This window comes from Pseudochaenichthys georgianus, chromosome 8 (assembly GCF_902827115.2).
Source record: "Pseudochaenichthys georgianus chromosome 8, fPseGeo1.2, whole genome shotgun sequence".
NCBI classification, from domain to species: Eukaryota; Metazoa; Chordata; class Actinopteri; order Perciformes; family Channichthyidae; genus Pseudochaenichthys; species Pseudochaenichthys georgianus.
In genome coordinates, this window is record NC_047510.2 from 19306364 (window position 1) to 19330634 (window position 24271).

At 41.7% G+C, this 24271-nt stretch overlaps 1 protein-coding gene across 7 annotated transcripts; it reads right to left on the minus strand.

The window, feature by feature from the left end:
• Positions 1–25: 25 nt before the first annotated feature.
• Positions 26–23291, minus strand: camsap3 (calmodulin regulated spectrin-associated protein family, member 3). Of its 7 annotated transcripts, none has more exons than XM_034088534.2 (18): positions 22751–23291; positions 15999–16258; positions 9025–9165; positions 8748–8834; positions 8533–8565; positions 7556–7694; positions 7329–7468; positions 7148–7232; positions 7000–7042; positions 6855–6910; positions 6568–6601; positions 4396–6484; positions 4184–4308; positions 3674–3963; positions 3501–3585; positions 2653–2771; positions 2435–2553; positions 26–2347 (listed from the first exon to the last, which is right to left on the minus strand). In XM_034088534.2, the coding sequence occupies exons 1-18, from the start codon at positions 22881–22883 to the stop codon at positions 2048–2050; spliced, it is 4278 nt and encodes a 1425-aa protein (XP_033944425.1). In that variant the 5' UTR covers positions 22884–23291; the 3' UTR covers positions 26–2047. The 7 variants fall into 7 exon arrangements, with proteins under 7 accessions (XP_033944425.1, XP_033944422.1, XP_033944418.1 ...); XM_034088531.2 differs by having other exon boundaries at positions 6568–6604; positions 6855–6931; XM_034088527.2 differs by having other exon boundaries at positions 6568–6640; positions 6855–6931.
• Between the last annotated feature and the right edge of the window lie 980 nt (positions 23292–24271).

The window sequence follows — 24271 nt, forward strand, 5'->3', positions numbered from 1 at the left end:
ATAAACATGAGAATGACAAAACATAGATGATGATTTAAAAGGGTTTTTATTGGTCTGGTCCAGTTGACAAGGATAGTCAATTTATGAAATGATCATACATAATGTGCTGGCACAGATTTTGGAAACAGAAGAGAAAGAAAACATAAATGTTATGACAACTTATATTAAATGAATGAGAGACTTACCACCTTAACCAAAAAAGACACAAGTGGAACCTGAAACTAAATATCTAATGCAAACCAAATAAATACATCTCTGGGGGACGTGGGGATTTCTTAAGGGATAATTGCACAGAATCAAATTATAGTGTTTACCTACCACATACTACTCTTTACAAACTTATAAATACAAACATCCACTAAGTCCATGTGCACGCCTCCACACTCAATCATCTTTTTTTCCCTATAGGTGTGGCTCTCAATTTTTTCCCCCCACATCTGTACTGGAATCTCATTCAAACAATAACATTTGGTGGAGGCAGTCAGTGAAGAAGCCAGCTGCACCACGGCAGCTGCTGTAGTGCTAAAGACTGCATATTAAGGGAACAAGACCAAATGACCACAGGTTATGTAGCAATATTGACCTGATTACAAACAAGTGCAGGGTCAAGTGTTTTTCCAAACAGCTTGGACTCACTGGCAAAAAAAGTGTTTTACATTGGCGCCTTACATTCCCCCCGTTATACATAAAGGAGTCTGTGTTGAGAAGGTGAGGGCTGTGACAGTCTGGAATGATCCTTCATCAAGAAAACCACAAACAGGGAATCATTTAATAGGAAACAGACTCCTAGTGACCTAAAGGATTTATTAATCCCAAGACAAAAGGTTTCAATTTTCAGTTGTTTGACAATTCTCATACACTCATTCACATCTCAAACATACTTCTCACTAATGCTTAAGCAGCAGGCTAGCTTATTGGTAGCTTACAAAGGTCAACTAACTTTTTACAAATCATTGTCCAAAAAGAAATCAGAGTAATCAGCATATATTAAATCAGCATTGATTATCATTTTCACACAGAGCTGTATCCATGTAATTATAAACATGGTAAAGCACTCCTTCATGTTTCCAGTTTAGTTGTTCAAGATCAGCTCAGATACCATTTCAATTCATCACATGTTGAAAATTAGAAAGCATGATAAGAGGAAAAAAAGTCTCAATGTCATTCTTCCTTCAGCTCCCAAAGGCTGAAGCGATTTGTCCAGCAAAAACATGTCAAAATAGTATAAAAAAAACATCCAGATGTCTACAGCTGAGGAGTTGGAATGGAGTGGGATGTGTGGACTATGGGACCACAGGCAGTCTCTCGGTGTGCAAAGCCATTGACAACAACAGTATCCACCACCAGTGCAGCCCAAAGAGGAACCACCCACAACCTAATTTTTTAGTCCAACCAGTGAGAACACCCTTGAATGGAGTGAGTGGTAAGTGTTTGCCCTACATTCATATGAGAGCTGCATTACCCCTTATTCATTTTCATCTTAGATCTCCAGTCTGAACAGTGAGCTGCTCCACTTGTCTGTGTAGACTGGAGAGAGGGTGAGCACTGGAAAATTAACAAAAGGCAGCAAAAGGAAAAAGCGAGCAGAATTAAAAAGGGGCGGGGACTACTCTGGCCCAAAACACTGTTGCACACATCAGTGTTTCGGTGCAAAGGCAGTGAGGTCGACCTCTCTATTTCTTACTTCTTACAAAGAGTTGCAAAAAACGACCAGGGTAAGGCAAGGCATGAGGTGGGAGACAGGATGCAAAGGGAAGAGGATTTGTTGTCCCAACAGGATTATTCGCATTACATTTTACAATCTTAGTAGATGAGGCAGAGCCAATCAGAAGCCCTCAAGAGAAAACTATTGTAAATACATTGGCTGAATGGGTGAGTAACTGGCCCTTTCTCTTGGCGTGTAGAGTTGACTGGATTATACTCAGCGTCCATGTTGACCAGTCATTCTGTCATTGTTTAACTGCACAATCACAACTGCCTTGCTGGCCAAATCAAGTTGGTTCCCTGAATAGTAACACCTCTGCACACCTTTACTCATCTACCGACATTATTTTGGGGTTCCAAGCTTCTTGGGTGTTCCAGGGCGCTTTTGCCAAAAGTGACCAGGGATGGTGAAGGCGTCAACACTCATGGACATAGTTTTGGACGGGATGGCAGTGAACTGTTTGCGATCAGAGCTGTACTTGTAGATGGACTCAACCATCTCAGGTGCAATACACCGGGGTCCGATGCCAGTGAGCCGCACCATCTCCTCAGTTTCAGGGTTCATGGTGTAAACTGCCCGGAACTGGCAGCTGGCATCTCTGAAGAGGATGAGGAAGTGGTTGGCCGTGCTCGTCTCCATTTCCTGAAAATCAAAACAAAAACTCAAGGTGAGTTTAGCCGACAAAGATCACAGTCAATTATAGCCTAGTTACAGGGGACTTCTGCTTACCTCTACAATCTTATTTTTCTGAGACTCATTGACCTTGCCGGCCATGCAGCAGCGGGTGATAGCGTTATGGATGATGAACTTATTGGACTTAAAGCTAGGCTCCTTGTAAAGCTTTGGTCCTGCAAAACACAGCATTTCCACATTCCATAAATACATCAAAACAATTATTACATTATTAATTTCAACATAATTAAGTTTAAGTTTGAATAATTACTGACCTGTGTATTCTGGGATCGAAGCAGCTGATGAAATAGTGGAGCCATTCTCCCAGTCCTTCTCTCCGTTGTGAGCACTTGTTCGTCTTGGTGACATTAGCCGAGAAGGAGAATAAGAATGGCTAGGAGTAAAGGAGTAAAATGGAGGTAAGTCAGATCGGAGGCTGTATGTACATACAGTAGACAAACAGTATTGCATGTACCTTTGCCCCTGATAACACTGATTACAGCTACCAGAAAACATGTAGTAGGTATGCAATTACATATCATATTTTATGGCTGGCATTTGGTGCTGGCAAACATTTTTTTTACAGACACATTTTAAAAAGTGAGCAATAATCAATCAATGTTTATTTATATAGCCCAATATCACAAATGTTACATTTGTCTCAGTGGTCTTCACAGTGTGTACAGAATATCAGTATGACAATACGACACCCTCTGTCCTTAGACCCTCACATCGTACAAGGAAAAACTTCCGGAGAAAACCCACAGTTTAAAGGGAAAAATGGGAGAAACCTCAGGGAGAGCAACAGAGGAGGGATCCCTCTCCCAGGACGGACAGACGAGCAATAGATGCAGTGTGTAAATTGAAAAGATAATACGTGTGTACTTCATCCCCAGGATGTACTTCTTCAGTTCATTTTACTCCACTGAATCATAGTTAATCTTATATTATAATGACATATTGCCCAGCTCTATTGTATCGAAGAAAATGTACCAACATGATATTTAAGACCCTCTTTTTCCTTTTTGGAATTAAAATGATTATTCTGTTCAACAATCAGAACACAGGATATGTGCATCCCATTTTCCAATAAAAGAGAAGCCATCAGCAGTGTGCAGGTTACCTGGGAGACTTCCTGACACTCAAGTCGTTAGCCATGGAGGACAGGTTCATGGTGGAGTGAGAGTACACCTTATTCAGCCTGGTGCCTAGAAGGAGGCAAATTTCAAATATGAGAAACAAAAATGTGTGTAGGACAAGGGCATACAAAGACCTAGGTGATTCAAAGATATGTACCCATTAAACCTTTGGCAGGGCTATGAGAGAGGACCGAGTCATCTCTGAACATAGTCTTGGGCCTCTGCTTCTTGACCCCGCGAACCGTGGTGGGTTTCTGCCTCAGCACCTTGTCCAAGTCTTCCATGATCTTCAGCTGATGTCTCCTCTCATACTCCTGCCGTGTGAAGTCCCCTCTGCGGTGGGGCGTCCCATCACCAGGTGGGGTGCCTGATGCTGGGGGGGTGCCTGGAGTCTGGGGCCGGTCCTCCTTATTCCCCCAGCCCTCAATAGTCATCCACTGAGGTTTGCTAAAATCATAGAAAGTTTATGTGTAAAACTTTCAATTTGATTTATCAGGCAGGTAATGATAAAAATGTGTTTAATTCACAAGGACAATGAAGCAGAACATCGAAAATCATCGTCAGTTCTATGCTGCAAAAACTTGAAACTCCAGTAATGTCGAAACTTGACCAAACCTAATGTAAGATACTGCTACAGCCTATATTTGGGTGCATACACAGGTCTCACTTTAATTCTTTTTCTTTTTCCTGTTCAAGTTTGCGTCTTTTCATCTCTTCTGCTCTCTTCTGCTGTTTCTCCAGCAGAGCTGCTCGTCTCTGGGCCATCTCATCATCCGTTCGCTCTTTGTCATCCTAACAATAAATAAATAACATTTAAAAAAGGCATGAATGAACTGACCTTAAAAAACAGCATTTTTGTAATAACAATCGGTGACCTACCTTGAAAAAGAAACCAAGCCCTCCTTTTGCCTCCATCTCAGTCCGCTCACTTATGGAGTCAGAGAGAGCATCCTCCTCCTCCCCATCTCCTCGCAGGGCAGACAGCGAGATCTCGATCAGGCTCCCGCGTTTGCCATTCGACAGCCCTGCAGGGACATCACTCTCGAAGGAGCACTCTGATGGTGCACCAGAGCTGTATCCTCCATGTGCAAACCCCTCCTTCCTACCATGCGAGGTCCCGGCCTCCAGGTCCATGCTAAATATACTATGATCGTCATTGAAGCCCACCTCTGACAGTGTGTCATCTGTGGCTGGACGGGGAGTCGGGGTAGGAGGTGGTATTGGGGTCAGTGTCGGCGTGACGACAGGAGTTGGTCCAGATGACCGCAGCTCGTCTTGGCCGTCAGAATCACCAATGGAGAATGAGGACAAAGTCTGGTCGTGGGATTGCCAGGGATTTACACGACGAAGGTGGGGGATTCGGTCCACGTTTTGTGGTGCGGTGATCGTCCTTGAGATGGTTGGGACCTTAACCTCGGAGGGACGACTTTGTTGGTTGTGTTTCGGGCTTTTAGGGGGAACAGATTGGGCCCTACGTTGGACTCTCGGGGACTTAGGAGGAGTGGTGTAGTGCGTAATTTTGCGGGATGGAGAGGGAGAAGAGGAGGCTGAATTTAAATCTCGGGTTGATTCCCGCGACAGACGAGTAGGGGCTGGAGTTGAAGTTTTAGGGCTTGGTGGAATAACCCAGGATTTGTTGCTGGAAGTTAGAGTTTTCTTATTGACTAGGTGGTTCTGCTGATCGGTCAGCCGCTGCATGTCACTCTGCAGAGAGTTAAGAGCTGCAGTCAGCTTTGAAACAGCATTGTTATAGTCCCCTAGTGGAGCTACCGTTTTCTCACCAGGAGTCCCAGGGCCCTTCTCTCCTGGTGGACATGCCTTTTCTTTGGAGTGACTGATCTGTTTATTTGCCTGAAGTCCTCCTTTGACATTTCCGTCATCTTCCACTGAGAGGCGCTGTTCATCTTGTTCTTCCTCTTCCAGTTGAGTTAACTTTTCGTCCAGTCTCAAGCGAGAGAGCTCTTCTTCTGTGGAAGAGGTACTGATATGTCCATTCCCTCCCTCACCTTCGTCCTCACACTGCTCCTTTTTTAACTGCAGAAAGGCACTTTTCCCTAGTCTTTGACGGTGCTTTGCAAAAATAGCCTCAATGCGTTTCTTCTGGGCTTCGATAGCCTTTCGCTTTTCCTTAAGCCGAGTTTCCAGCTCAGACATTTCATTATTCAGTTGTGGGCTCTTGCTGGGGCTTTCATCAGACTTTTGTGCCAAAGTGGTCATCTGCTGAGAAGAAGGAGAGGAGTCACTGGCTTTTGGAGAATCCATAACATGCTTCTTTTTCCGTTCTGCAAAGCTGGTCATCATCACACCGCTATCAGACCCCTCTTTGCCATGGCCTCCGGCAGAGTGTGCGCTAACAGCTGGTGTGGATGGAGTGGACTGGGCCTTTGGAAAGTCTTCTGATGCGTCCGAGTCCACACTGCCGTCTCTCAAGACAGAGTCATCATCTCTTGAGCATTCAGAGGTATTTCTGGTGCGATTGGACTCCCGGGACTCTCCAGTGGGCCGGTACATAATTCCTGAGCGTGTAGGGGCAGAGCAGCTGATGGGTGCTAATTTGATGTTATGTCTAGAACTTGCAGGGTCATCAGGCGAGTGGAGATAAAAGCCATCAGGAGCACCATCAGGGTGTAAACGGGGCTCCATCTTGCTGTCGTTGTGGATAATTTGGAGAGCCTCTTCAATTGTTGGCAGCTCTCCCGTTTCACTCTCTGGAATGCCGTTCTCCTCTGCCACCCTTGGGATAGTGGGAGACTGGGTGGACCATGACGCTCTCTGTGGACCAGGAGGTTTGCTCACCAAATGGCTGAGGTCTTCAGGAGGAGTGAAGGGCACCCGCGTCATGTGTTGGCCTGCTGGGTTGAGTTGGTCTGAGCTCATAGAGCGGGTTATCACAGGGTTGCCCATCACAACGTCCACATCACTGTCCAGGCCAAAGGGGATGCTGAAGGACACTGCTGACAGAGGGCGTCTAAGAAGAAAAAAGGCGAGTGTAAATAAGCAAAATTAAGTAAAAAAATTAAACAAATAGAGTTCTGAATCAAGGAGTCATACCTGAGAGGTTTCTTACTCCATGTCTTTCCAACTCCTTCTATATGAGACATTGAGGTAGACTGAGTCAAAGATCCTGAGTACAACGGGACACACACAGACACGTAAAGGCATGCACACCACACAGGGATTCACAAATGAAGCAATACACAAATAATAGTCAAATAAATATATACACAAACTACCATAAAAAACAAGGATTGATGTTAAAAGGTGAACAAGATTGTAAAATTATAAACGTGTACAAAACACTGGTTTGATGCAATGATATAGGGACACTGTAAATGTACCTGATGCAGGAGAAGAGATGGGAAGGAAAGGCTTCTTGAAGATGGAAGGGGAGGAGCTGTAAGGCAGAGAAACAATACTTCATTTTAAATTAAGAATATGCCAGACTTCTACAAAAGCAAAAACATATTTCGAAAGATTCTGTACCTGTTGCCACTCGAACGATTTGGTGTTACAGGTGTGGATCCATCTAACAAAAAAAAAGTTATTAGACTTTGTGACAGATAATCAATGCATTACCTTATTGGTAGGATTATACAGTATTACAAAAGGCCACAAAGCTGGCAACACTTACCCAATGGGTCTATTGGCTGAACAAATTCTGGCCTTTGTACTTCAAACCAGCTAAGCAGTTCTGCTAGGAAGCTCAGCCAGTTGAGCTAAATAAGTCGGACAGAATAAATCGGGCATTAAGAAGACAAAACAGCAATCAATATTTGTGTCAGGGTATCAATCAGGAGTGTTGATGTATGTACCCTAAGCTCTTGTGGGGTGTACAGCATGTCCTCCAATGTTAAGTTACAGCAGCTCTTCAGGCAGCTTTCACAGAATTCATGGATGACCTGCAGGTTGTACAGGCTCTCTGCTGATGGCATGGACTCCTTCATACAAACATCTTCAATAGAGAGGGAAAAAGTGTTATAGTAACATACACACAGTAGGTACTAAAGAAATGTTTGTGGTTATACATTTATGTAAGTACCTTCAAGTCTTAGCAGGCCAGGGCAGTAGTAATGTATGACTGCAGCAACAGCACAACCACTGGACAGATCTTTGACTTCATTCACCACCGGGAAGAGTGGCTTTTGTTTGGACTGTATTTTATCCTTCCTGTAGCGGAGCTAAAAAAACACAACAACAAACAAAGAATACAATGAAATACTGCACTGTGTTCCTAAATGAATATTTTGTTGAAATAACTACCATTTGATTATCACTAACAGGATAACTAATTCATAGATACATAATCTATTTGTATGAAAATTATTATTTGTCTTTAAAATTTGACTTATTAGGTGATGTTACAACCAACACCAAACTCGGGTTTTTCCAAACTAGAGTTAATAGTCATAGAAAGTGTCATAACATATATTTGCATTGTGAATGAAAGAAAATAGAACACATAAAGGTCATGCTTATGTATAGAAAATAACGTGGGTTAAAAAAAAACACGGCAGATGCAAAGTGAGTGACTTAATCAGAGCGTAAAGAAAGAAGGATTTCTTTGGAAGAAAGTGGGACAAGTGAGAGTATCAGGATGCAGGGGAAGGAGACAAAAAGGTTTCAGGTACAACCACAGCACATATACAAACAGACCACTGTCTGCCGAGACCAGCTGACTAGAAGCTTGTCTCTGTTAATGCCCATAGCCATTCACACACAAACACACACCTCTGTTGCACATGGACCAGAGGAACCGGTTGGGCAAGGCAGTTTCAAGAAAGCTAGAGTACCACTTGTGATTCATGCACCACTCGTGTGTCAAATAACAAAGCCCCGCCCTGCGCTGTTACGTGCACTTCAATGCAGATTAGGATGTGATGCAAATTAGCATTCTCACACCAGCACATGGAGAAAGAAAACAAACCTGAGCCTCAGATATTTGCTGATACATTTAATGGAGACACTGGAGGGATGGAGGGACAGGGGACAAGGGCTAGAGGAAAGGAAGGAACTTACAGGAACAAGTTTCCAGTACCAGCGAGTAGGACACTGTCAGAAAGGAGGAGGGACAGGAAATAGAGAAAGACAAGGAAATGGAGAATAGGAGCAGAGGGAGAGGTATTAAGCCTACAGTGGAAGAACTAGACTAGTGAGAAAGAGTAGTGAAGACGCCACTTACTTAAAGGACAAGACAAAGCAATGACGCTAACCATTTGTAATGCAATACTTACAGAGGGCTGAACAGGTTGGGGCTCCATAACGGCCTGAGATGTGTCACTCTGGGTGTCCTCAGTTTGTTCTATTAATTTCTGATTTATCTGAGAGCATGCCAAGAAGACAATATAGTTAGCACAAACATACATACATCACAGTGTGTAAATAAGTGACAGCATCCTTAATTGTTTAGCTAATTAGACATTGTATAATCTTAGAAAACAACAAATAATTTCTGACAGGAAACAATGAACATTCATAACAATCATTGTGTCTGCTGGGTGTACTCCTTACCCCATTAACCCAATGCAGCAGAGCCTCTTCCCAGCTGGAGGCTCCACCCAGGAGATCGGCAGAACCACATGTCTTCACCGCAGTCACCGTCTCCATGGCTCCCACGGCCATCAGGGCATCAATCATTGCCAGATGAGCACTCTGCACCAATCACATGGGAGAAGGAAGATGAACTGTCAGAGGAGGGGCCACTTACATCGAGGGACAGCGAGCCTAGACAGCTTTAATGAATTACAGCTAACACAATAATGCTGGAAACAGACATTTTCACTGCTCTAGCATGGCACTGCAGAACAGAGGGGGACTCTGAACACTGCAGCACAACCATTATTTACCTGCAGCAACCCCTAGAGGTCACCAGAAGGCAGCTGAGTCAGCAGAAACACAGAGTGTTCCAGCAAGCATTCAAAGTACATGTGGGTGAACTTTGGACCTGTGTTTGTACAATCATTAAGTCGTCAAATAAGCAATGATCCTGTAATATGATAACATGTGTACAAGGACTTTCATTCCTCAGCTGCTTTACCTTTATTTGCTCTGCTTGCCTTCCCTTTTGTGCAGGGAAATATGTCCGTATGACTCATGTTTAACAGACTACGGGATAAAATGAGGCATTGCAACTGGATCACCAGGAAGCATAACAATGAACAGCATTCTCTTTAAGAAACAGGTGTTTCATGTACTTTCTGCAGTTTAGGTGTATATATGGACTGTTGTCATAGAACATTATCATTATAACATCTAATCAAGATATTGTTTTGTCTATACATTTACAAGAATCAAACAAAAACTCCACATACATGACATTACCATGCATTTGAATACAACAGATATAATTGTATTTCCTTATACTTGAGAGACTATTACTGAGCCATGTCTAATGGCTAGAGCACATTAAAATGCACCACCAAATCCATCAGCTCAGTTAGCGAGAGCACCTTAACTCTATAAACCTGTTAGCTTATTAAGCTATGCTCGGTTTGAGCCACAGGGCAAGAATCAACTGTACTTTAGACGTCTGTCTGACTCCGACCTGAACATGTATGTACATTATTCAGATCTTTGAACAATGTATCGTGCTTACGATGAAGATCGTTGAACCATTTAGTGTGCATATGATGAATGAATATAATAATATTTAGGTTTAATCATGATCAACCCCTTGTGCTATTTGTCGATCTTTTAATCCAGTGTTTGAATCACTGTAGCTGGGGAAAACGTTGTCATTTTAGAAAGCCTCAACAATACCATAACTCATTAACAAAGTCTGCAGGGTTAGAAATACTTGTGGGGAAAATGATTAGCCCGTGACGTGATTTCATAACCAACTCTTACTCCGTATATTATCCACGCATACTAAATTAATTGTATTCTTCTACTGTTGTGTCCTTCATCTGGATCGTATACATTTGCCTTCTGAAGAGTATGGGCGCCCTTCTCTTCTAACTATTGCCCAATGAGTTGACAACAAGCTCCTTGCCTTAATCAATTCAGAGAGGACAGGCAACACATTCCTGGCATGGGGCCACCAATCTCCAACCCTCATTTTTTAGCCTAATCTGTGCAAATCAGTGCCTGTTCCCTTTTACGACTTACAAATCCCACTTTAGAGGCTAGACATTCTTCATCTAACCTCTTATGTTGCTCCAGATGGGGGCTGGTGCGGTCCAGCTGCGTGCATGTGCCCTGTCTGCATGTCTGCCTACTCAACCCTGATGTAAAGTGCTGACCTGGGCAGCCCTGGAGCTGGGGCAGGCAGAGCGGGCGATGCCAGCAAAGGCTTGTCAGATAGTATTGGTCAGAGCTCTCTGTTAGTCACTGGGAGCTGAGTGGCCCTGGCTGGCCTGCCCTCCAAACACTGCTGCCAAGACTAGGACTAGTGGTTGTGTGCCTGTGACATGATGTGTCTGTTCAGTGGGAATATCTGCAGCATTGAAAAGTGGCCTGCTATAGGAACTAGGGCTCCTCAAAGCAAGCCACATCTTTGTTTTAGTGACCATTTTACAATGGTTTTCTGAAAGATGTTGCTCTTTTCTTTTTCTAGATGAAATATTTGAAATACAGTACTTCTGTACTAATTTAAATTAGATTTCATAATATGATTCCATGAAATGTATTCTATTATTATTTTACAAAATAACAATCCTGCCTGGGCAAATTCAAGTTATTGTTTTGTAAGTAATTGTATTAAAACATTTGATCATTTTTATAGATGATTTTGTATGGATTCCCTACATTAGGATATACAATTCCTGTCCATTTTCTTAAGTACACAACTACACTTGCAACAGCCCTGCAGAAGATTTTAAGGGACCGTAAGCAGTTTTATAAAAGAGGTGTTAATTAGGCCTGCCAGATTTGGAGACATATACATTAACAATGCAGAATATTAACAATAGGTCTTGCTAAAAGAACGATACATTTAAAAGTGCAGATGCTACTGATACTCTTTTCCCTGTAACTAATGACCTTTCTTTATATTGAAAGGTCTTTTTAATAGAGTTATGTAGGACAAAAGGGTGGGCAATTTATTAGATACACTCCTACGATAACGCAGTCAAGCTCACGAAAAATTAAACCTAAACCTATAGAACTTGTTATACCTATGTGATAGTGTGAATCAAAACAAAAACATATTATCTGTGTAAACATTCAATGTATGGCTGAGCTGTTAGGTGCTGGATAGCTTTTTTATGAATTATGAAACATCTCGATTCAACCATTTCTGTTCGCAGGTCCTAAAAGAAACAGACTACTGCCTAATGTTGCGAGTGGCTATATTTTAAACACTCAAAGGGACTTAAGGGAGTCATTTTCAAGGGACATTTTTTGGATTTAGCCATAAAGTGTAATCGTAGGTTGGAGCTATTGTCACAGGAGACAGGGTGACGGAGGGAGACAAAAACTAAAACAACAAAAAAAAAGCGATAGACCTTAGTGAAAGCTCTCAACCCTGTCATGCTGTAGAGCATTTATTCAGAAGAGAGAGAGTAGACTTTGATTCATGACAAAAAAAATCAGAATGAGAGGGGAAGCAGGGGGGGTTGCTAGTGGATTTGCCAGTGCAGACCCAGGAGAGCCTGCTAAGCTTAATCACAAGTCTTCTTAATGAGAGGGGAGAGAGTAGCAACTCATAAACACCCTGCACAGAGCCTGCCAGATCACCATAACAACCAACCAGCTGACCCACAATGCATCTGAGCACAAGCCTGACCGCAGCCATGCACCGTGTCCCTGGTTTAGCACCGGCTCTTTACTAGGAAACCTCTATCCCGCAAATAGTTGGAGCCCTCAAACTGATACAGTCGAGAGAGGACAAAACACTGCCAACACACAATAAATCTCAATGGCTCTATTTGGTAAATCTGCTTACATAACTGTGTCAACAACCTAGTCAAGCACAGAAGGCAAAGGCATCTTGCGGATCATTAAGTGAGATTATGATGAGGGCAAATCTGATTATGTCTGAAATATGACTTAACCCCATCCCCCTTCTCTGACCCAATCCCCCTGCCTACTGAGGGGGAGACAAACAGGGGGATCAGGCAGGTCTGGGGCCCAGCAGGGGGTTTTTACACTCGAGGTTCTCACAAACCAGTTATATGCACACAAATATGTATAGGAACTGTATGCTTAAGCAAGGAGACCCAGTCTTGAAAATCTCCACATTAAACTCTGGGGAACTTGTTTATTATACGGTAGATGAGTTTAAGTAATAATGCACATTAGCTTTACATTGTCAAAGGCCAAAAGCTGAAAAAATTGTTTACAATGATGGTTAGCATTTCTGATAGTCTGTCACTTCCACTTTAAACTAAGCTCCTGACTGATGCTCACTTGACCAGAAGCCTGCCAACACAGCAGTATGATTTAAGACAAAGTGTCAGTGTCCGTTCAAAACCAACAGGGGACCGGGAAGAGGGTTAGCTGCATTATGGCTACATGACTTACTTTGTCACTGTGGGAACGAACGCAATCTCTGTGTATTTAAAACAGCTGATATTCTACTATCTCAACTAACAAAAAATCGAACATATTAGTTTTAAATTGCGAGCCATATAAGGTGCGGGGTGAGTAAATAGTCATCTCTGGCATGTCATCCAATCGTGGATGATGACGTTTAGTCTGCATGACAGATTATCTCTAATCTGGGCCGGGCCACCACCAGAAGGACAGTTACCAGTAGGACACGCACACAACCACATATATACAGCAAGTACTATGGGATGGAGGCAGCCGCAGGCTCCAGTGTTAGCTCCAAGGATGTGCAGTGGACAAAGCTTTGCTCTCATGATATCTCTGTATTGTAAAGACACTGGCACTAGATTGGGCTGCCACTGACTCACTGTTACAAGTAAGTATAAAGTTATGGCCCAGCATGCATGGGATTACAATACACAAAAATGCAAATTATACCACCACATTTTACATATAAACAAATAATAATAGAAGTCAAATATGTGACAAAGTTAGGCTTTCAGATCTTCATGTTTACATCCGAATTAAAAATATTATGGATATATTATAACAGCACACAAAAACAAAGAGTACAATTCTGAAATGATGATGTCAAAATACACCCTTCTAAACCTGACCTTCTCATATAACCTACAATTCAGAGGAAATGGGACTCACTTTCCTTTGTCCCAGATCACACACAGCTCCAACCATTTTCCTCCAGGATATTTGAAGCCAAATACTAACCATGGAATTTCAAGGTCTAGCAGCAAGACAAATCAACAATGTGTCTTCATCCTGTAGCAGAAGCTTACAGTTTGATGAAGATAATAATTACTACTGTACTAGGTTAGCTTGCTATGATGAATGTGTTTTTGCCCTACTTTGATCATAGCCAAATGCGTTTTAGCTGTATAGAGTGGGTCATTGGCACTCTCTGCACTGATGCTAGAGCAGCACACTGAGCCAGTACTGACATGTTTATGGGTAAGAGTAAACTTATATCCCTGGATTCATACATCTGCCAAATTTGATAATTATATCAGCAATGAACCACAAAGATATCATGTGAGTGAGGTTTCAATAACAAAGTGAAACATTCTCAATAGTGTCTAGCTTAGCTGATAAATCAGCAGTTGTGTTAAATCGTCAGCGACGAGCATGACTCAACATACTTTTATATACATGCACTTTGTTATCCTCTTGTTCCACATGGATGTGTAAAGCCTACACCGCAGTGCTGCAGCAGATTGCCGCTGCTCCAAAGCCGTTCACTGGCCAAGACCCACATCGATGCTCCATCCTTCTAATGCAGCTGCAGCATGACCCACTTTCTCTGCTTGCTACAATGTAGCTACAGTGCTAGTCCAGACAAGACTGGAAGGCTCAAAAATGCAAACAGAAACCAGCATTAACTGTAACGGCCAAAATAGGAGTTTGATGGTTAGGATTTACAACTGAGTTGGTGTGGCAAAGAAGAATCACTTAACACGTATTAGGTTGTAGAGAAAATTACAGAAACCTTGTGTTTATTTATATTGTTTGCCATTGAGTGCAGTTGCCGGTGCAAAACGGCACTTGTCAGTGCAGATGGTATTGTCAGAACTCTTTTGTAAAGCACAAGAAGTGTACAGCGCTGCACAGACCTCTAGCAGGAGGATTTGTAGAGGTCTGAATTAATTGATTCAAAGGGAGGGTGGTTGAATGACTGAAATGGATAGCAAAGGATTGAAATAGATACTTATACTTGTTGTTTGTGGAAATAGAGGTACAAGATAAAGGGTAACACTATGTAATAATTAACAGAAAGGAAATCCCCTGTCAAGGTTTACTTCTGTGTTGTGACTATCAAAACCTCTCTGGTTTCAAATAACAAATAAAAGTGCAAGCCAGTCATAATAGATATCGCTATATCATAATATTACTTAAACTAACATTCAAATGGTCACATCATCAGGTTAAACTGATAATTGTCCCACAGTTTCTATGCCATCTAGTTAAGACGCAGGTGCAGGCATACATTTTCCAGCAAACAATTAAGCCACCTGCTGCAGTGGCCGGAACACAGCAGTGATACAACCATCAACACTATTCACATAGATCCCTAGCGGCTCCCTACTGCCTAGCTTTCAGTTTGTATGTGCAAGAAACATGATGGGTGCTGGGGAAAAGACATTGAATTACATATGTTGAGGAAGCATGGGAGAGGTTCTTGTAGGATTTAATCAAAATTGAGTTTTAGTGAGTCAGCTGAAGCAGAAAAGCAGTAAATGTTCCATCAAACCTAAGAGTCCTTCTTTTGGACTTTTATGATTCCTAATTTGAAAATAAAAGTATTTGTATGTTCACTTTCAGGACTGAAGAAGAGAGAGAGAGCGAGAGAGCGAGAGAGAGAGAGAGAGAGAGAGAGCGAGAGAGAGAGCGAGAGAGAGAGAGCGAGAGCGAGATACATTGTCAATAGCTAAGAGGACAAACCAGTTTCTCTTGATTTCACGGGGCCAGCCCAGAGAATCCTCGCAACACAGAATCTCAAGTTACACCAGAACTGTTTAGCCATTGTTGAGATCTGGACCAGCTATAGAATCTAGACTCTACCTGCTTCTCACACCATGACATTTAAGTAGTCATCCCTTGTTTCACTATGACTGCTCTTGTCCTGGCAGCTGGATCCACTCATCCCCTGGGATCAGCTAGGAGCCGCAAAGAGGGGGATGGGGCAGGACTAAATGAGTTGGGGTCTTTTTGATGTCCTTTAATCCCTCGAATCAAAGCATAAACAAGCCCCTATATCAACGGCTGAGCCCACTCCACCCCTTTTGCTGGATAGCAGAGCATCTGGTTCCACGGGAGGAGACATTCACTCCTTAGGGTTATAAACAAACAAACATAAACAGTTTCTATCAAAATAACAGTTCTGACATTTCCTTGACACGATCCATTCAGGCCACTACCAGCAACATTGCATATCAGACTGGTGGCCGTCATCACCTATGTGTTTACTGTTCCCATAACTTTACCATTTTGATGGGTTTGTGTCGGAGGTCTGCTTCAGTCACTGGTGTGTCCTGGTCTTTGGAGACTAGGCCTCTCTGAGTGAGGAGCTGCAGCAGGGCGGCGTTGTCTTTGGGCTTTGCCTCGGCTCCAGCCCCCAGTAGTAGACTGTAGGTCCGGCAGTAAAGCTCCGAGGACTGCAGGAGGCGCGTGACTGGGGGTTTAAGGTGCTCCTGCTCATACTGGTCACAGTAGAAGGGGTCACGCAGCTCAACGGCGACATTCTCTACCAAGGGAAAGAACAAACAGACACAGTTAGATACGTTTATTGAGCAGTGGCGCAACCAAGAAATGGTGGCAATAATAAACACAAACAACGTGTTGGTTAAGTTTTAAATGTTCTAAAATTGGGAGGAATTTATTTCATTAGCAGTCCCTCTATTTATTCAGTCAGAAGTTAATCTTGAGCATTTTCTTATCTTTGTGGAAACCGTCTTTCTGCCAGGTTTGGCAGATTAAGAAAACTGGTGAATACAGCCCAGAGCTATAATCATATGATTGAGTAGAGCAGAGCAAGCATCAGGGTCAGTGGGGCATGATGAGCTCAGAGATTCGAATCTACAGATTACAAGATGCTCTGCCACCCGTTCCTGCCCTCTTTTTAAACCCCTGGCTTAATTTTTTTAGAAATTTTCAGTGAATATTGCCCTTTCAGATCTCCTCAGTGAGATCAGTAAGAAAAACCACAACCTGATCGAAACCTCAAAATGAACAAAAGCCAAGGATACATCTCTAATTCTGTCTGAGTTTAGAGTGTGCTATATATTGCCTTACTACACTCCATTGGTGACGAGATGAAGATTATTAAAGAATCTGTTCAAACTGGTTTTTCTATACCATCACAGCAAACAATATCCTAAAAACAATATCCTAAACACATACGCTAGACACACCTTCTGTGAAACTGGTTTCTCTGCATCAAGACCAATGCAGAGAAGAAACTCAAAAGCTTGTTTGTCGGTGCAAACATATTGGATAAGTGCTAAAGGGCCTTTGGACAAAAAGTTCACAGGCTGACATACCAGCAGTCTGCCTGAAAAGAGAAAGGACAAACCTAGGAGTCCTGGGATTGTGCTTTACAAAGAAACAAAGCGGTCATTACAAGGGAGGTGTTACTATGTTGCTGTATCATTATAGAGTCATGTAATGGATCCACTTACATCAGACAACAAAACAAGCTTCATAGGTGCAGGACAATGCCCTGCTTTCCGTCTCTCACTCTCACTCTATGACGACTATATTGTCAGTCACGACACATGCTCCATTTTATTATATGCTCCCGTGTGCTATAACGACAATTTCTCACTGCTCAAAACATTAAGACATGTCCCTAAAACTGTACACCTCCACGTATTTACCCAATACATGTAAAACAAGAACAAAAAAAAAGACTTCCCGATGACGTGTAAAAAAGGAAAAAGAAAACTTCCCCTGAAGGCAAAGCAGGATGCAAATGCAACAAACTCAGTGAGATGAGAGAGATCGATATGAGCATGATTTCCCTATGAGACAGTCGGGCCATCAATGAGAACTTTGTGTCACATATGCCACAGAAACAAATGGAATATAAATGTAAGGTTGTGTATCCCCACATACAATTTACCAAAGCTAGAAACTTGCACATCTAAAAATAGAAACGATCATAAAACGGAGCATTCACACCTAATCATAAAGAACGAAAAGGATTAGGAGGAATTAAAAAAACAAGTTTGTAGACTTAAGAGAAAAGAAGCCTTAAGCTAAAAGGAATGTGATGCCTCCATAGTGTTGACATCAATAGACCTCCAGGGGAATATTGTGATTACAAACACAAGTGTGTGTGTGTTAACATTCACTGGAGTGATTCCCTCCCCTGTCACTTTCATGGTTATGGGTCGGTTCGTATCTACTAGGGATGCCAGCGATTATTCGATTATTCGAATATTCGCTACAGTCTCCATAATCGAATATTATTTTTAAAAATCGATTTTTTTTTTTTTTTATTATTTATGTTATGTTATGTTAATCGATTATTATTCGCCAGGGCTGCCGAATAATCGATTTTGATCATGGTCAGTTTCTGGCAACCCTAGTATCTACTATCCTGAGTAAGAAGACCAAAGTCAAAATGTGCACAGAGTTTATTAACAAGTTCCAGGAGAGGGAGAATTAAGATCCCTTATGAAGTAGTGAGGTTAAAGCAAGTACACCGAGTACATTTTAACCAAAATACGTAATCCCTAACACATGCAGGTGTTCTCTGCAGTAGCTGAGCTGTGTCTCTTACTTTCCTGAGCAGGAAGAAAACCATATTATAATTTAAAAATACAGCTATTCAACATTTCTGTCATCAAAAAGCAAACTGGGAATGACCATAGCACCCTTTCACTTTTGCATGACACACAATATTGAGTCACTTACAACTAAAGCTAATCAAGTGTACTGGAAATAATGCAACTTGCCATCATGGCTGTAGTCAGTGCAGCTATGTTGGCTTCTATGTGTGCTGACCTGCATTGCTTGATCGCTTGCTGAAAACAGGAGCCATGTGTCCTTCTACTTCATTGACTGATTGAGCCTGCATGCTGGTCATGTCACAGACATTACCACACGTGTCTGACACTAATCAACAGACACAGGGCAACAGAAACACATCCAACTAAAGGTTGGTTGAAATCAGTCAGAGTATAAACCAAGCTGGCTCCTCTGGGAAAACAAGGTTTCACAAGACCCTCTACGCAGCCCTTCTCATATTACATTTAAGTGGAACAATCAGCATTCGGTTTCAAAAAGGTTGTCAAAGTAACAGCTTCCTTTATAAAATGGCACAGCAATGGCAGCCAATTCAAACCCCACATCATGTTAGGCATAAGTGTTAACATCCATAATCACAGCTGGTGATTATTTGTTATTTCTTACCAATTCTGGAATAGAAATAAGTGTGTTGATAAGAGTGTGACTTCTAAATCCTTCTTGAAAAACTGAGCTATTAACAACCCTTATCATGTGGTGAAAAAGATCAAACACAGAAGATTAAACACTACTGTAAAACAAAGCAGGAAGTGTTTTGTTTGCCAAAATCTTGAACTGGTGAGGAGAGCTATGTTAAAACCTTACCCACATGTGACCATTAGTTCTTAGGGAAATGGTAATACCAACATAAACCCTTCAGCTTAGACATCACTGGCAAGACGGGAAGAGATTGTTGACTCTACTAGCAAGACAGTTTTGTTTGATTTATAATAATACTGTTGCTTAGTTTTAACATGTTTCAATAGCCAGCTGTAAAACATATAAGGATGCATTTATCGTGCATAACACTGACTTGAAGACATTTTCTTAATTATCAATGCACTTTGAATGTATTGCAACCTCAACTAATGTGAACAATTGGCCGATATGTTTCCTTGATCAAATAGCTGAAACTTGGAAATATACATGCAAGCACACAGACAATGCTAATAAATAACTCAACTAAAAACACAACAAAACAAACGTTAAGCACTACACAAGGCACTTCCCATCTCCCTACATTCACTGGTCTCCTTACCAGGAATATGACATCCCTAACAGACTGCATCCTGTAACACATCCTCACAGGCTGTGCTCCACTGTGACATTAGTAACAGCAGTTTAAATTGCATTAGAGGGCCAGTGTACACAGAAGCACATCCTATAGGCAGAGAGTGTGATTGCATTATGGGTGCTTGAGAGACAACATTGGATGACAGAGTGACAAAGTACAGAATGTCTTCATGTTAGCAATTACCTGCCTCAAAAAAATGTCGTCAAGTTAGACACTAACTACCAACCAGACCTTTGTAAACTGTTCTGCTACGTTGTCCCTGTATTCAGTGTCAAATGACTCTCACAATAAAGTACCACTTTACTACGAAAACACACACTGTAACTCCGAAACTGTATCAAGAGGTTTGCCCGTGTCTGGAAGAGTATCATAGAAAACCAATAGGATTTCCAACATCCTGAGTAAACATTAATAGCAAAGCAACATCCTCGTCAGGTCCTTGTCCTTTGTTGACTCACCATAGTTACAAAGACTGGGCGAGGATAAGTAATCATTCCGACAGGATTTCAGAGAGATCCAAGCAGCTTTGAAGCTAGGTGGATCATGGTAAAGAAATAGTTATTTTGCAACATGGAGTTACAAGGTGGTTTGTTTTTTTGCTGCTAGTAAAAAAAACAACAGGAAAGGAGGGCCACGAGAGACTGATGGACAACAAAGTGAATGTTTAAGATGGGCAATATGCTATGTAAAGTGTGTTTTACATTTTTAACAGATTTATTACAAAAAAGCAGAACTCGCATATATCATCCCAATGACAAGGTCAGTTTATATGAGCATGTTTTTCTCAAGCAATCAAACTAGTGAATCAAGAGTTTCTGGTCTCATTCCAGTGTAAACGGTTCCATTTACTTTGATTAAATTATCTGTCAAGTCATCTGTCACAATTAAAATTTAAAGGGCAGTCTCGTCACCCTTGCCGAACCACTTTCCTCCAGTGATGGAAAACATTATACATAAAGTATACGTCATCGCTTGACAAAATATCACGAGACACTATCTCTTATTTGAGCAGCCAAATATCTTGCATGCAAGTTTTAAAATACATAGAACAATAAGTACATGTGGACATTGTGACACATGAAACAGCACTTACTAATTACAATATATTAGAGCATGTAATTAGATTTCATGCTAGTTGGTTCTTAACAATGTTATGATATTATGAAATTCCAAACATAATGTAGCTAGGTGGATCCAAAAGGAACTCCCACACTGTGTGCTTCTATTGCTCCAACAAGGAAGTGTGGGGATGGCATTATCTGGTGGTTCTGTGTTTACTTGGCTAAAGGACACTACAAAATAATTGCAGCAGCTCTTCCGTTTAGCATTTCACAAACTGTTAAGCTTAGGCATGGTTGTTTTTAAATATGTTTTGGAGATAGTTAGCTTTATACTATATAAGGGTTTTATTGTGCCAAAGAGGCTAGACACATAGGGACTTTGTATTCTGTACCCTTTTCCTTGCTTCTAGCCTTGAAATGTTTTCTTCATCATGACAGGCATTTTAGTCCAAGCCTATAAAGCAGCTTTCAGATTATAATGTTTGCACATGGATTCATTTTAGGGTAAACTACTTCAGATTAAAGATCGTTGTCATTAGGCCATGATAAACTCCCATGTAAAGATACCGTCTAGCATTTCTCAATCTAAATAAAGACAAGAGATGTGTACATGTGTGTGGTCCATAAAGTACACAAAGACTCACAGATTAAAAATGTTGCCTATTGTTAACATTAGATTAATTGACCTGGATGAGCAGAGTCCGGCTCCCGGGTCCTTTGGGAGGGACTAGATGAGGTCATCTTGACTTTGCAGGAAAACTATGAGTAAGGCAATTATGTTAATAAAGATAAAACTACACATATATGATATACACAGCATGGTCTCGGTCCTCATACTCCTGTATATTAGCATGGAGAGTGACTTTGACCAGAGGGCGTGGTTGAGGTTTTAAACAGAGCACATAGAGACTGCAGCAGTTTACAGTCCTGGACCAAAGGCCTGACTGGGATTGTGTAACACACAACTCGTGTTAAGAGTAAATAAAGTTCACCTCCTTGTAGCCAAAACATATTCTCTGACTAAAACCTTAACCAGTAACCTACAACTGATATGCGTTTGTTCATGTCAGGAATGATAGTGTTTTTCCATATTGTCTTTTGTTGACAGGATAACTACTATACAAACAGTCCAAGACAATCATTAGAGCACTGTGTGTGCTCTTCAGGTAAAACAAAGTTAAAAGGAATCTAGGGATAAATGTCATCATGTCTTTCTCAAACAGACTATTTTGGTGTCTTCCTTGTGAGATATAATCTTTAACAGATAGGGTCCTAGAACAAGGAGACATGTTATCAACACAGGGTCATAAACTGACGCTGTTCCTAGCCTTGTCTCGGGAAACCTAAAATAAATATCCTACAATGATAGATAGCTACAAAATTATATTCTGGGGGGGTATGTTTTCCGTCATAATGGTCGGATGGTTTCAGAAACGCCTCTTGAGCTTTGTTGATTTAGGATTTTGTGGGACAAAATTACACATTTCCATGGTATGTCAGTATTATCACTCAGTGAACAATGAGCTATTGCATGCAGGTATTTGATCCTGGTTATGAATTGCAGTAGTTCACACAGGATACTAGGGGCTGTCTCGCCGAGGCGCATGAATGGTATTTAATGCATCTACGCCCCATGTGCTACGTCTGTGTAACCGGATTAAAAACATACATAGCCTGCGATTTGTGACAGAAGCCTGGCGGCTAGAAATACGACAAAATGGGTTAGCGTGATAAGGGCCCAGGGAGAAGGCCTGTTTATCTGACACACACACACACACACACACACACACACACACACACACACACACACACTATACACACACCTTAAAAAGTGACCACACTGAGTGAGAACAAATGACATGTGTCAGAGTCACAAAAATGCGTACCATGCATGCTCCCCCTTTCATATGCTGCTCTTTGTGCTGAAAAACGCTGAGCTATACACACACTGTGTAGTCGCCCTAGGTGCATGTGCTCTTCGACACACTGCTGAACAAAATATAATCATTGTTAGTCAACACAAGGATGGTGGTCTTCATGCGACCGATACATATCATAAATCACCGGGCCCGCATCCTAAACTGAAACCTACCTGCACTGCCGTAGGACTTTGCCAGTAGCCATCCGACACTTGCGCATATTTTTGCTTTAGTACAGTCATACAAATCCAAGGGCTTTATGTCTGGAACCACAAAAGTCTTCCTCATGGTAGGGCAGTCCACCATAGCGAGTTTGTAAAAGAAAATGGGAAGCGATGCTGGCAAAAAACACTACAAGACAGTATAAAAATATATTCAGGCAATCATTATTTTTCGCTGACTATTCCAAACAACCGGGGCTGGGAATAAGAATTTGGGTAAGGTTTCTGTCGGGAAAATATCCGCCCCGGAGCTGCTTCCAAGCCAATAAATGTCCTTTTCTTTGCGGTTTTAGAGGCGTAATCACTGTTAAATCATGCTTTAAGACGAAGCAAAGCCCCGATCCGCCGGGTCGTTGCAAAAAAACGGACTATTCCCCTCGTTTTCCCCTTCTTCGTCCGCATTGCTGTAGTCGTTTCCCTGTACGCAGCTCCACTGAAAGCACCGCCGATGACTGACTCCCAGGTGCTCCACACTGGCATCAGTCACTCATCCCGCCGTCCAATAGAAAATGATCTGGGAAAGAGGGCGGGATCTCCCCGTGTGAACACAGACAGCAGGTGGAGGTGTGGTGTGACTTCTGCTACAGGTCCATTCGCTGGCAAACACACAGGTGAACGCCTGAAGGGGCACTTTTTGACTGGTCACGTCAAACTGCTGAATCTGTTCTTATAATAACATTATTATCGTGACAGCATTTAATGATTTACTCCTTTATTTGAAAACATATCTGAGTTATTGTCTTATTGTATATTATATTATTGTGTGTCATATCAAAGTACCAACTTTAAAATTGAATGTATACAGCACTAGAATAGATGTACGCTGCACCTCTGAGTCTGCCTTTAGCTATAGTTCATTTAACGTCTTCCTTTACATATAAAAAACACAATCTGTCATTTAAGGTTCTTATTTTCCGGGTTTATAAACATTTGTAATCAGCCCTGCTGCCTGACCTGGGCAAACTCCATCGGCCTCAGGGGTGCTGCTGTAAATGACCCTGACTACTGACCTCTTAAATGGAAAACAAAGAGAAGTTCAGACCCAAAATTATTGAACCACCACATTGTCTGGTTTGCTTAGGTAGGCCTACAGTATATATTCTAAAGAAATAGGGCAATAATTACAATATGTTTGACAAACCTGTTCATGCAAGTTATTGTAAATATTACATTTCATTTTGCTGACGCTTTTATCAAAGTTACTTAGAATAAGTGCAAAAACCATAAAGATTCAAACTACGAACTAGTGCAGATATATTTACTTCAAGGAAGTCATTCCATTGTAAGTGCTGGTGAATTTGTGACAAGGCCTTAGCCAACTCTTTAAAGTGCTTCTTTTTTTCTTTTTGCTGCAGATGCAGACATTTAGACACCACAATAACCATTGAACACAGAGGCAGCTTGTCTGAATAATTACTAGGCCAGTCCTGAATACATTACAGGAGTCATATATCAACATTCAATGTAAATTAT